Below are 13,166 nucleotides of genomic sequence, written 5' to 3'. Positions count from 1 at the left end.
GCAGCCCTTCGTCTTTGCCAGGGTCCTAGAGGTAAAGTTCGATGGTTCGGTAGATGGGCTGGTTGGCGCAGTGGTCAATGAAAGTCTGGAGTCTACGGTGATATTGCACGAGACTAGACGAGTCAGTGGTGGATGGACATTTCCACATGATTCCTAAAGTCCTCGGAGATGACACAGGCCGTCAAGACGACGGTTTGTGTTGCTAGTTTAGTCTAGCCTGTAAATGTTAACTCGTCCAAACACCATGAGCTCCAGTTCTAGGTCATATAAACCGCTCCCAGTCACAGCTACTCGTACGTTTGATCCTACCCGTTCTGCAGTTCTCGAACCAACCAACCACACTCTTTTCAACCAGTCACTCATTTCAGCCACTCGTTTACGGTTCTCTCGTTATACGCCAAACGCATCTCAAACAGCCAACTTTTGAGGGGGATAACCGCTCGTTTCAGTCATCATTTCAGTATTAATTCCATCTTCAATCGCCAAAATGAAGACAGCCAGCATCCCCCTCGTCGCCTTCTTCGTCGGCGCTCTTGCCTGTCCTCGTGCGCTGAAACATGCGCCGGCAGAGTTCAAATTCCACCTTGCCACAAACATCAACGCCCGGGACGACAAAGCGCAGTATCACGGAGACATGACCTATTATGAGGTCGGCGTGGGCGCCTGTGGACACGATGACAGCGGGCAGGGAAGCGTTCAAAATATTGTGGCCGTGTCGGCGGCTCTCATGGGAGAGGGGCCCAGCACAAACATGTGCAACCGCAAGATCTCTATCAAGGGAGACAACGGAAAGGAAGTCACGGCCGTCATCCGTGACAAGTGCCCCTCATGCGACGAGGGCGCGCTCGACGTCAGTGAGAAGGTCTTTAAGGATGTTGTCGGCGATCTCGGTGTCGGCAGGGCTAAGGTATCGTGGACTGTTATTTAGTTTTGGTGGAGCTCGGAGGACTCGGTGCCTTCAGATTCAACACAGTTACCCATTACACCTGTGCCATGGTGTTCAGGCAACCTCTATTCTTGCTCTTCCATCCAAATGTAATTAATTTTATAGTTTTATCCCAGCCTACTGTCAAGCACTATATTCCCTTTTATTACCAATTACACGCCCTAATTACCAACCCAGAATCAAGAATATGGAGGTGGTCCTATAGGCACCGGAGTAGAAAGTGAAGTCTATCAAGTCTCCCAACGCACATCATTTGGATGCCCACACTCAGAATTGAACCTAGAATCTCCCCATTACGAGTGGGAAGCCGTGGCCATTTAGCCATGCGGGTCTTTGAGTGCTATAGACCTAGGCTGAAGACCTGTAGATCCTACGCCATAAGGCAACTATACCCAACGAAGGATGGTTATGCAACTTTAGGAAGAAACGTATAAATTTTAATAAATGATTATTAGATACTTAGACCTAATTAATTACCTAATAAGCTACACGAATAGGCGGAACGAGGAAAACAAGAAAAATATGATTATCCACAGATTGGGATGTTGTTCTCAGCTCTATGTTGTCCCTGACTAGACAACCTGCCTGTCATCTGCTGTTCGCGATGAACTCGGCCTGCTCCTGTCAACATCCTCATCACCTGTTTCCACGCCCAAAGGCCCGATAGCGGTACCTATGTCCTTGCCTAGTGTGTATGGCCGAAGAAAGAGACCGGCAACGAGACTCGCAACCGCAAAGCTGGTATACTGAGACGCAGTTGGAAGAATCAGTATCAACCGGAAGTTAGAAAGGGGCAATAAAAGGACCGTGTAGATCAAACTTCGGGGAGCGTAGCCTACCAAAATCCACACCGTCCGCAAAGCTCTTGTCAGGGCTTCTCTTGCAATGGCCCGCTGGTCAGGCGGGAGAGAGCTAACAGCTTCAACGTGCGTGGCGGCCTCTCCCCCCCCCAAAAGACCCAAGGCATCCGCCCCAAGAGCAGAAATCAGATCCCTGGCCTCGTCAGCCATCCGGTTCTGAAAGGTAACGCCACCCACTATTATGGAAATAGCCGAGGAGAGTGAGCGAATAAAGCCAAATGTCGACGTTGCTGTGGCAATGTCGCGAGGCTCAGAGATGGCCTGGACAGCGAGAAGAGGCGGCTCAAAGAGCATGCCCACCCCGATGCCAGCTACCAGCTGGGGGATAATGATCCGAGGCCAGTTGGTTGTAGCCTCGAGAAGAAGAAACAAGCCAGTTCCCAGAGCAGTCAGCGTGATACCAATGTAGACAAGAACCATGTACTTGCCGGTCCGCTGGATGAACAGGCCTGTGGACGCCCCCGAGAGACTGATCGAGACGATGAAAGGAATGAGATGAACACCCGACAACAGCGGGCCAACACCCAAGACGGCCTGGAAATAGAGGGGGAGGTAGAATGCGGCACCCAGGAATACAAAACCGTGGCAGAAACACATGGTATAAGCCGCCACATTGGAGGGCCGACGAAAAAGGCGGAGAGGCACGACGGGTTGAACTGCCACCTTCCACTCGTTGAGGACGAACAGCACGCCCACCAATACTCCAAAAACAATCAAACAGACCACAACGGCCGAGCCCCAGGGATACGCAACGCCGCCAAAGTCTAATCCCACGAGAAACATGGCAGTGCTCCCGATGATGAGGAGACTTCCCGTCCAGTCGATGGCCCGGAGTCCATCGCGAACTGGCCGCTTGGGACTCTTCAGCCGAAGCGTGAAGAACAGAAGAATGAAGACGATTCCGGAGATGGGGACTGGTGAATTGTCAGCAAAGTAGGGTTGTTAGTCTAGATATGAGAGAGGGGGATGGGGGGGATATATGAGAATAACACGTACGATTGATCCAAAAGCACCATCTCCAGCTAGAATGTAGCCAAGCAGGTGTCAGAGAGAAATACCTAGACCATGGAAAGCGAAGGGGAAGGACGACGGAGGGTCACGACTGCACTGCCCGGTAATAATTACTCACTTCAGCTGCTGTGCAAAGACGCCACCCAAGACAGGGCCTACCGCGCCGGCCAGGGCCCAGACAAAGTTGGTGAGACCAAGGTACAGGCCGCGGTCTCGGAGCGAGAACAGGTCGCTCACGCAGATGTTGACCAAGGTGGTGAGCCCGGCGGCGCCGAGGCCCTGGACAGCACGGCCAGCAATGACGGTAGCGAACGAGGAGCTAAGGGCACAGATGAGACTGCCGGCGAAGAAGATGGCGACGGCGGCGAGCAGGATAGGCCGGCGGCCCCAGATGTCGGAGAGGCCGCCCCACGAGGGCGTGCTTGCCGTGTTGGTCAGGATGAAGGCGCTCCCGATCCATTGGTACCCTGAGGGGCTGGCCAGGTCGCCGGCGATGGTGGCCGTGGCTGTTGCGATGATGGTGATGTCGAGCGCTGCCACAAAGACGCTTGCGCAGAGCGACGCCATGATGACGGCCATCTGGAGACGCGTGTACGTGTACCTTGTGGTTCCCGCTCCCGCTCCTGCCCCGGGAGTACCGTCCACTTCGACGGCTCCTTCTCCCTGGCTAGCCTCGAGGGGATCTGCGAGCACTACTGCTGCCTTGGTCTCTTGGTTGATTTGCACGGGATCCGAAAGGCCTAGAGCAATTTCCGATGCTCCATGAGAGGTTCCCATGACGAATCAATGCGGACCGTCGACTAGTTAGTGAGGTGCCTAGGTGGGTAGGCTTTTCCCGGAGGCAGGATGTTGATCTCGGGCTGTTTCGTGATAATAATAAAGAGATAATACCGGAAGGGAACGGCTTCCTGGCTTTCGACTAGGCAGTCTGCCAATTAATTATATAAGCATACCTCCTGGGTCTTTTCTCACCAGATCATGCCTCCAGTGTCATAGATAAACAATTAGTTGCGGGCATCTTTCCCAGTAGGTCCAAGGAGAATGAATTCGAGTTCTGCTCACATCACTGTGTTGGCCAATTTATCAAACGACGCTCCCCGGTCCTCCGCTTCTGACCAATCAGAGCACCGGAGTCCGGGCTTAGCAGGAACCGAGACATCTAGGAACGAGCACACCTCTTAGGTAATCTCAAGTTCACATTATAAACAATTAATTGCACAGCCGTTATTAAAGCAATAAGTAGTTAACTACTGTTGACTGTTTACTTACCTTCGTTAATTATTACCCTGGTCAGCAGGCCAGTACCCAGCCCCGGCCCATTCTAATCGACGACGGTGACTTTCCCAAGTGGTCTCTTGGTGTGTAGCCCACTTTTGGCCCTGCAAAAGAATTCGGCGGGGTTTCATTTGGCCCCATGCCTATGTAGGTACCTAGGTAGTCAGCACTAAGTATGTATGTGACCTAGTTCTAGCAAATTACACGTGTATCCGTACTGGCTGGCAATCGGATACGGTGAGGGCGGCCGGTGGCATCCGTAGTTGGTGCTGTCTTTCGCAACCGGACCGAATCAAGTCTGCCTTCGTTGGTGCCATTGACGCGGGCATGCATCCACCGTTCCACCCAGACGACCCGGCAGCCAAACATAGCCACCGTTGCTATAGGTTCTTCACAGCGTCACACGTCCCGAGCACTCCGCCCTTGGCTCAAGCTTAGACTTGGACTGAAGCTCACTTGGTAGTCCGTCCAGTTTTTGCCCTATTTAAGAGGTTGGCTCTTGCTTAAAAAAATTTTTTTTTTGGCGCAGCTCACCAGTTTGCACTGCCGCACTGCGTAGTCTTAGTCTTTGGTCTCGTATCATCATCAACATCTGCCTCACCCCAGCTTCATTCACCAATTACCCAACACCACACCGTTCAACATTCGCCGCTTAATTACACGGCCCCCCCTCTCAAGTTACCGTGACCGTTCACGCACCGCACTCTCGCTGCCATGTCTCTCCGCGAGCAGATGGTCCAGGTGGCCAGGGCGTGGATAAAAGCACACAACGACCGTAGCCCCGACGCCATCAGGGCACTCGCAGCTGACGACTTCGTCGCTCACTTCTTCCCGGCCTCACTGCCGGCCCAGGGCGACAAAGACCGCGAAGGCTACGTGTAATTTCAGGCCCAGGCGTTCCCCCTGTTTGCTACCTACCACGCTGCCGAGGTCGACATGATCGTCGACGAGTCTCAGCGCAAGGTCGTTATCTACCTCGACTCGCGGGGCACTGCCGCAGTGCCTGGCGTGATCGACCTGTACAAGAACCAGTACGTCCACAAGATCACCCTGACTGACGACGTCAAGCTGGTCAAGGTCTTCGACTCCTTTATCGACAGCCAGGCAATGATGGCCTTTATGGGCAAGGTCTTTGCAGCCACGGGCGTTGCGCCCGAGGGCAAGTAATTAAGCACGGGGACATCTTTCAAGACATGTACTGCACACGGCGGTGCAAATCTACAAGTACCAGTAGGATGACGGGGGCTAGGAGGTCGTCTTGCATTAGATGTTTATACTTGACGTCTCAAACAGGAACACGGTGTTGACATATGGAGCCAAAAGCCCCGGAGGATAATTAGATAGCAGTTCCAACTGATGGCTTGAAATGCAAATGTACCGTGTCGCTCGGCTGTTTAATTGACTTCTATAGTAGCCTAATAGTTTGGCTTTTGAGCCCTTGAAAATGCTTTGGCGGCAAGAGCCGCCCGAGCTACATTCAAAGCATGGTCTTCGTCCTAGGTAGCTGGAAAGTAATTAATATTCGCTCCGTGGCGTAGCACTCCCACTAATTTCGGAGCAACAACAAAACCACTTGCCGGGGTAAATGATGTCGTTTCACCCGGGCAGGGAAATTAATCGGCTACTATATGGCTGATGATGTCGACCTGAGATAGCTTGAGTCGCTGGCGACAGTGATAAGGCTACCAACCAACCCGGAGGTCTACCATCCAATGCAAGAGTAGAAGACGGACGAGGACAAATAGGATGGACTGGAATTTCAAACCGAATATCAAGCTATCTAAAGGAGTGTATCGCCCGAACTTCTAGATTACGCCTTATTTTGGCAGTGTGCAAGTGAGATGGCAGATTCAAAACGAGTGATAAATCTGTGGGGGAAACAATGCTAGGACTCGGCCGAGAGAATGCTACCACAACCAGAAGATGGCATACTCAAACATTCAAACGCCCCTTCAACGACCCGTTTGTTCGGTCCTTTGCAACTGAACAAACAATGGACGACTGGCTAGACAGCTTTGGGTCCGGAATTGGGTGTGTGCATTGAATACCCTATTAGAGGGGGCAAGATCCATCATTGGGATCGCCACTGAGAAGAAGTTAGCGGGAAGCACGCGCCGAGAAATTGGTCGATACGAGGGGCAGGAGGGTAGGAGAAAAGACAAGCCTGGGAAAAAGATAAAGCAGATATTGTTCAAAGCATAGGCAAGGTAGGTAGTCTGCACTCACACAAAGCGGAATGTGCCATCGTTGCTGTCGCCACCATTCTTGCATCCGCGAATCTCCCTCCCCAGGCCTTCGTTACAATTGTTGGTCTGGAGGGTCTGCGTGGTGGATGCAATGTTTTGGACCAGGAACTCAAACTTTGTTTTGCCATCGGCGGCGTTCTCACATACTCTCTTAGTTTCGCCGGGCGCGAAGGTGACACTGCCAATCTTGTTGCAAGCGTCGCTAGCCTTGCCAACTGCCACGGCTATGTCGCCCCAGAGATTGCCGCCGGAGAAGCAATCAGCATTGACGGTTGCGGTGAAGCCAAACGCGAGGACTGAAGCAATAGTGGCTGTCTTCATTTTGTTCTTGGGTTGTGTTGTTTCCTTGTCTGAGGTGACGACGGTCTTGTGTCTTTGAGTGTGTGCTGTGGTGTTATACTACGAGGCAGTTGCTGCTGATAACGACAGGAAAGATAGTATCAGGATGGGAACTACGTGCAATTATATAGAAGATGATGCATACTGTAGGATCATCTTGGAATGTTTCCGTGATGGGCTAACTACTGGTCTTGATGGTTGTGGCTGCCACGGTCACTGAAATGGTATGAATGCGAAACGAAACACTGGCTCGGACAGAAATGGGGGGCCGCTTAATAACTCAAACCAACCGAACCGAGCACCGCTAGCTGTGATCACCACCTAGACACACCGTGGTGAACATCGGCGAGCAACGGGGCAATGTTGGGCGCCCTTCTAGGTTCCTCATTTAGCGCTGGTTGGGGCCTACTGTTGACCGATTCTGGCGCACGGCTTAGTCCACAAGGCCGACCTGCGCGCAGTCGAAACACCTGAGTGGGTTGATTGGGGGTGAAAGAAGACCCCGAAACAGTAGAACGCGGCACGGAGCGGAGTTGCCAAGGAACTAAGTCTAAGGCTAGGTCCGAGAAGACCTCGGACTTTCCGGGGCCGCTGTGGGGCTTGATTATTCTTATCCGTTCAAAGCGAGCCCAACTCCGATCACTTGTTGCGGCACGGCCGAACTGTTGGGGCTCGTAATCAAGGTTGGAAAATGCGATGTTGTCGCGGCATGGCCTAGTAAGGTGGTGGTTAGATTGATGTCACGAATCCCTGAAGAAAGCACGGATAAGGGTAGGGCCCACCCGGTTCGAGTGCAACCAATTAGGAGAGTCCCCGCGACCCGGGACAGGACTCCGGGACGCTCCGTCTCCGTATTCTGTGTTCGGGGCTCGGGACTTGGTGAGAAATCAAGACCCTAATTGGCTCACTATGAATTTTTTTCCTCTCATGTAAGGAAAAGGACACTCACCTCGCCAACCACCTGTCAACGCGCACGCGTTGACCGTCTGGCACCAACGGGCCAGATCACTGCCGGCTGGCATGAGCCACTAAGCCCATACCGGGCGCCTTGTGTCACATGCACGTTCGGGACCGAGCCCCTGAGCATGTATATAAACAATGGCCCTCGACCTCTCCTTTGCGAGGGCTAGGTTGAAGTCTTACGCCAATACCAGTCATTGCTCACCTTCTGTTGTCTTCATTGTGACCACCTTGATCAAGCGTACCTACCCTCTCTTACATCGCAGGCTTTTTGTGGGAGCGGGGCAGCGCACGGGCCCACACCGCTTTTTGGGTGCCAAGACCTGCATTCCCGATTGGGGCTAGTGCGGGGTCAGCTGCATGGAGTCTACGGTGGTGGCCGTGACATTACCCCCCTTTACAAAAAAGGCTCGTATTACAAACCACTCGACTGTTAGGGTCGTCTGTCTGTAAGGGAGCACGGGCTCTACAGAAAGCTGGGGTTTGGTAATTATGAAGATAGAACAAAGGGCAAGCTCCTATCGCACGGGTAATACAGTCAAATTAGAATGCCACTCAAAGTGTATGAGTGCAGTGAATGTGTATTGCTTGCTTGAGAGATCAAGCAAGAGCTATCTAGAACCGTGGGCACGGTTGTTGTATATATCTATCTACTGGACCAATAACAATGGTCCCACTGTCCCGTGGTCCCGTGTCCGGGACGCCGGTCCTCCGGGGCTGTCCCGTGTCCCCGGGCCCAAGTGCTCGGGACCCTGAGACACCTCTGATTGGTCTACACCAAACAGGGAGTGCCCCACCTTCACGCATTTACGCAGAGATTCGAACAAGAGACTCTCGATAGCCTACCACCCGCAAACCGACGGATAGTCGGAACGAACGCACCAGAGCCTACAGTATTACTTGAGGTGCTTCACAGACGAAGAAGTATAGTAGTAGGCGCCATTACTCCATAAGGCAGAGTTCGCGTATAACAATAGTATACACGTAACCATCGGGGTAAGCCCATTCGAGGCCTTATACGGTGTTACGAATCCCTGCGTAAATGCGTGAAGGTGGGGCACTCCCTGTTTGGTGTGGACCAATCAGAGGTGTCCCAGGGTCCCGAGCACTTGGGCCCGGGGACACGGGACAGCCCCGGAGGACCGGCGTCCCGGACACGGGACCACGGGACAGTGGGACCATTGTTATTGGTCCAGTAGATAGATATATACAACAACCGTGCCCACGGTTCTAGATAGCTCTTGCTTGATCTCTCAAGCAAGCAATACACATTCACTGCACTCATACACTTTGAGTGGCATTCTAATTTGACTGTATTACCCGTGCGATAGGAGCTTGCCCTTTGTTCTATCTTCATAATTACCAAACCCCAGCTTTCTGTAGAGCCCGTGCTCCTTTACAGACAGACCACCCTAACAGTCGAGTGGTTTGTAATACGTTGCTTGCTTCTCCCTTTGGTACTGATTGAACAGAGTGCTCAACGCACACCGACAACCTGGCTACACCACGGACAGAGGATCCGGTCGGTACCCAGCCAGAAGAAGAGAACCCTGTGGAGTCCAGCGAGGACGACTTGGTCAGCGATTCCAGTAGTGAAGCCGGATCGGCACTACCGGAAGATACGCACCTCAGAGACGCAGACGAGGAACCGGAAACCCTCAGTGAAGGATCAGTTACCCGGCTCGCTCAACAACTGGAATCCCTTGCGTTAGAGGAAGACACCATGGCGACCCAAGGAGGATCGGCACCAACTGCCAACGAGCTAGCCCTTGAGGCTGAGCTGCGAACATCCAACGCGCGAATCGCAGTCCTGGAGCAGGCGCAAGCCCAGGTCACGGGGCCAAGGATCAAGAAGGCTAGGATTCCCATGCCACCCCGTTACGCAGGAGACCCGGAGAAGTTCGACTCGTGGGGAACGCAAGTCATCGCGTACATCGGCTACTACGTAGCCGAATTCCCGGACAGACTGGACCGCATTACGTTCATCGGAGCACTACTGGACGACAAAGCCGCAACTTGGTTTAAGCCTTACCATAAGGCGCTTACCCAGGCCGACAAGGATCGGGACCCCACGATCAGGAAGATCATGGCCGACGGGCACCGAGCAGTGCTTAAGGAGATGGCGAAGTTCTTTGAGGACCACCAACGACTACTCAAGACGGTAGAACGAGTCGATCGTTTACGCCAGACGCGTTCAGTTGCGGAATACGCGGTAGACTTCCAGACCCTCATGCTACGACTCAACTAGACCTTGCAGAGCCAGCAAAAGGCATTCTACAAAGGACTCAAGGACCACGTGAAAGATGAACTCTATAAGGAAGAACGACCCAATACTCTGGATGAGTATATCAGAGAGGCAATCGCCGTTGACGAGCGATACTTCCAGCGGCAGAGAGAAAAGCGCCAGGACAACGAGAGCGGGAAAGGTAACCGCTACAACAAGCCTAACGACAAAAAGAAGAGGCACACGCCAAGCACCTCGTACGGCACTCACCCAGGACCAATGGATGAGAGCGTCGGCGCACTCTCTCAGACACAGCCCAGGAACCAGGGCCAGGGACAGCGCCCACCACGCGACAAGAAGAACGACACTTGCAACAACTGTGGCAAGACAGGCCACTGGGCTAGAGATTGCCGACAGCCCAAGAAACAGGGACAAGGAAGACCTCCGAACGACAGGAGGGCACGCTTCAACGATTCCCAGGCCATTAGAATAGTACTAGAAGACGTCGACGATTCTCAGACCATTAGAATGGTGCTAGAAGATATCGACGAGGAAGAGAGTCCACCGGACTACGGAACCGCGGCACTTGCCTACGATCTCGCGGAAGCCTGGGGACTGGAAGTCCCGCAGATCCCGGAGTCGCCCGAAGGAAGGAGTGACCGCGAAGCTGGACCGGAAGACGAACCGGAAGACGAAGAGAGCCCTGACCATTGGCCCTTCAGCTCAGCCGCCGAAGAAAGACTGGCCGGTCAAGCGGCTACTCGACAAGAGATCAAGGACATCAGGTACTTTCTCGGAAGACTGAAGGAAAGACAGGACCAGATGATCGCTCTGATCGACAGCGGCACTCAGTCGTCCCAGGGACGACAGCTCGCCTTTGATGAGCTAGCTAGACTCACCCTTCAGAGGACCAAGCTCTTGGAACAGCTCAACACCGAAGCTGAAGAGTTTGAGGACGAACCAGCACCGCCTGAAAGCTGGATCAATCCAGAAGAGCGAGATGAGATCTGGCGTACCCAGAGGCCCATGGAAGACACCAAGATCGAAAGGGCTTTTCTAGACCTCGCCAAGATTGCCGAGATCGAAGAAGAGGAGGATGGGGAACCCAGAGACGCACATCAGCTACACCATACGCATCCTGAGCACAAGGAGGTAGATTGGGCGAGTTGCGTTTATGATACTTGCCGGGCCCATCTTTCGTCGAAATGGCGGTACAACTACTTCCTAATCAGGGAATCGGGACAGGCGATTCCCAGGGTATATCGACATGTACCCACCTGGCATACAAGGGTCGGTACGGCTACGGAAGACCATCAGGGGAGGCGGAGATCGTGATCGAACCCCTCTCGCCTAAACCTTGCCGAGAAGGCAAAACCGACTGGAGGACTTGTCGACAGCCAGGCTGCCAAGTCTACCAGAGGCAGAAGCTTGAGGACTGGCACAGAAAGAAGACCCAGCACCTGATCCACTCCAGAAACAGGAGGATCAACAGGGCGCACCGTTCGTGGCCTTCGGTTGAATACCGCCTGGGGGCAGAGACGATGAGGAGGATCGAGCTAGAAGAATCCACCTATCGAAGCCACGAAGAACGGCTCGTTGGGTTCCTCCATCGTCAGCACGAAGAGCGTTTGGGAAACGACTTGCGGGCCTCCAGCAGGCCCGAAGGAAGCGAGTAAAACCCACGCTTCAACGGACCGACACCGAAGATTGGAGGCATCTTACGGTCGGGTCCTCAGAAAGCCCTCAACAACAGCCTTACCCGGATGAACAGGTCATCGGTAGGGTAGAGGTAGACGCTAGTTTCCCACGTGGGCTACACGTTCAGGCCCAGTGCGGATGGAAGACGAAGAACCTTCAGGAGCCAGTCATACTCCTAGCGAAGATCGATTGCGGGAGTGATAGGAACGTCATCTCGGAAGATCTTGCCATGAGGCTCAGAATCCCATGGAGAATGAAGGCAGTACCGTTGCGACTACGGACCTTCGAGGGAGAGCTTATGAAGCACAACGGGGGGCGTTGCACGAGAGAAACCTAAGAACTCCTGATCACGGTCGATGGACAATCTCTCAACGTCGTTTTCGATATCCTACCCTTGAGCAAGCAGGTTGATATACTGCTAGGGGACCCTTGGATTGAAAAGTATAACCCCGATATTTGGTGGTTGAAGGGCGAGAAGTACCTCGCCAGCCGCCAAAAGCACAGCCGAGGCTCGGGACGCCGAACTCGAGGAGAAAACCGCCAAGATAATGGCGAAGGGCCACCCAAGAATACGGGTAGGAGCCAAGATCGCCTTGCAGGCCAACGCAGGGATCGAAAACGGTCAACTGAGCAAGAGGAAGAGCAAGAAGAAAGGTTTATCATGCTTATTCACGCTAGCGAGCCAGATGAGGACGACTTGAGCAAGACACCGGATGAGTTCAAGGGCGTACCACACGAATACTTGAAGTACGACATCTTCAGAGAAAAGATGAGGGACGAATTACCCTCACACGGTCCATTTGACCACGAGATCAACCTCAAGGAGGGTGCGAGACTCAGGAAGCACAAAATCTACCATATGAGCCCACAGCAAGATGAGGCTATGAAGGAATACCTGGATGAAAGCCTACCCAAAGGCTTCATCAGGCGTTCACGGTCACCAATGGCGTATCCAGTGATCTTCGTACCGAAGAAGCATGGAAAACTACGCATGGTTGTGGACTATCGTTCACTAAACGAAGAGACGATCAAGAATCGTTACCCGCTTCCGTTGATTACCGAGATGAGAGATCGGCTTTCCGGAGCTCAGTGGTTTACGAAACTTAACCTACCTTTTGCGTTTGGCCACATCAGGATCAAGAAAGATGAGTGGAAGACAGCTTTTCGAACGAGACACGGCCACTTTGAGTACCAAGTGATGCCGATGGGCCTGACCAACGCTCCAGCATCGTTTCAGGAGATGATTGACCATACTTTACGGCAAGCGATAGACGACTTCACTATGGTCTACGTCGACGATATCTTGGTTTATAGCAAGACCCTCAAGGAGCACAAAAAGCACGTGCACCAGGTGCTGAAAGCTCTTGCGGGAAAGGGACTCTCAGTTAACCACCATAAGATCGAGTTCCACACGCAGAAGACGACTTTTCTGGGATTTGAGATATCGCCAGGGGAAGTTCGAATCGACCTAGTAAAGATTGCGGTAGTTAGAGACTGGCCCGCACTAGAGAACCCCATAGACGTCAAGTCCTTTATTGGATTTGTAGGGTTCTGCCGGATGTTTATTAAGGGATTCGCGGCTATCGCGCGACCGCTTCATGAACTCA

The 13,166-nt window shown here is 53.0% G+C and overlaps 4 protein-coding genes and 1 non-coding gene across 5 annotated transcripts; 2 read left to right on the top strand and 3 right to left on the bottom strand.

Moving 5' to 3' along the window:
* Positions 1 to 487: 487 nt before the first annotated feature.
* Positions 488 to 928, top strand: B0T26DRAFT_757343 (uncharacterized protein; the record flags this gene model as incomplete). The annotated part of the gene is made up of 1 exon (XM_060446236.1): positions 488 to 928. One exon carries the CDS (start codon positions 488 to 490, stop codon positions 926 to 928), a length of 441 nt encoding a protein of 146 aa, XP_060290707.1.
* A 276-nt stretch (positions 929 to 1,204) lies between these two features.
* B0T26DRAFT_t251 lies at positions 1,205 to 1,277 on the bottom strand. Its single transcript has one exon. It is a non-coding gene; the product is annotated as a tRNA-Thr (tRNA).
* A 241-nt stretch (positions 1,278 to 1,518) lies between these two features.
* B0T26DRAFT_744529 (MFS drug transporter) lies at positions 1,519 to 3,396 on the bottom strand (the record flags this gene model as incomplete). The annotated part of the gene is made up of 4 exons (XM_060444424.1): positions 1,519 to 1,692; positions 1,786 to 2,720; positions 2,803 to 2,828; positions 2,936 to 3,396. 4 exons carry the CDS (start codon positions 3,394 to 3,396, stop codon positions 1,519 to 1,521), a joined length of 1,596 nt encoding a protein of 531 aa, XP_060290706.1.
* Positions 3,397 to 4,806: 1,410 nt separating this feature from the next.
* On the top strand, positions 4,807 to 5,671 carry B0T26DRAFT_876719 (uncharacterized protein; the record flags this gene model as incomplete). Its single annotated transcript, XM_060448111.1, has 2 exons — positions 4,807 to 4,968; positions 5,023 to 5,671. 2 exons carry the CDS (start codon positions 4,807 to 4,809, stop codon positions 5,257 to 5,259), a joined length of 399 nt encoding a protein of 132 aa, XP_060290705.1. The 3' UTR covers positions 5,260 to 5,671.
* A 473-nt stretch (positions 5,672 to 6,144) lies between these two features.
* Positions 6,145 to 6,659, bottom strand: B0T26DRAFT_757340 (uncharacterized protein; the record flags this gene model as incomplete). Its single annotated transcript, XM_060446235.1, has 2 exons — positions 6,145 to 6,178; positions 6,319 to 6,659. The coding sequence occupies 2 exons, from the start codon at positions 6,657 to 6,659 to the stop codon at positions 6,145 to 6,147; spliced, it is 375 nt and encodes a 124-aa protein (XP_060290704.1).
* Positions 6,660 to 13,166: the final 6,507 nt, after the last annotated feature.

Source organism: Lasiosphaeria miniovina, assembly GCF_030549165.1.
Source record: "Lasiosphaeria miniovina strain SMH2392-1A chromosome Unknown B0T26scaffold_8, whole genome shotgun sequence".
Classification (NCBI taxonomy): Eukaryota; Fungi; Ascomycota; class Sordariomycetes; order Sordariales; family Lasiosphaeriaceae; genus Lasiosphaeria; species Lasiosphaeria miniovina.
The sequence above is the reverse complement of the archived record's forward strand: the minus strand, read 5'-3'. Positions and strand labels throughout refer to the sequence as shown.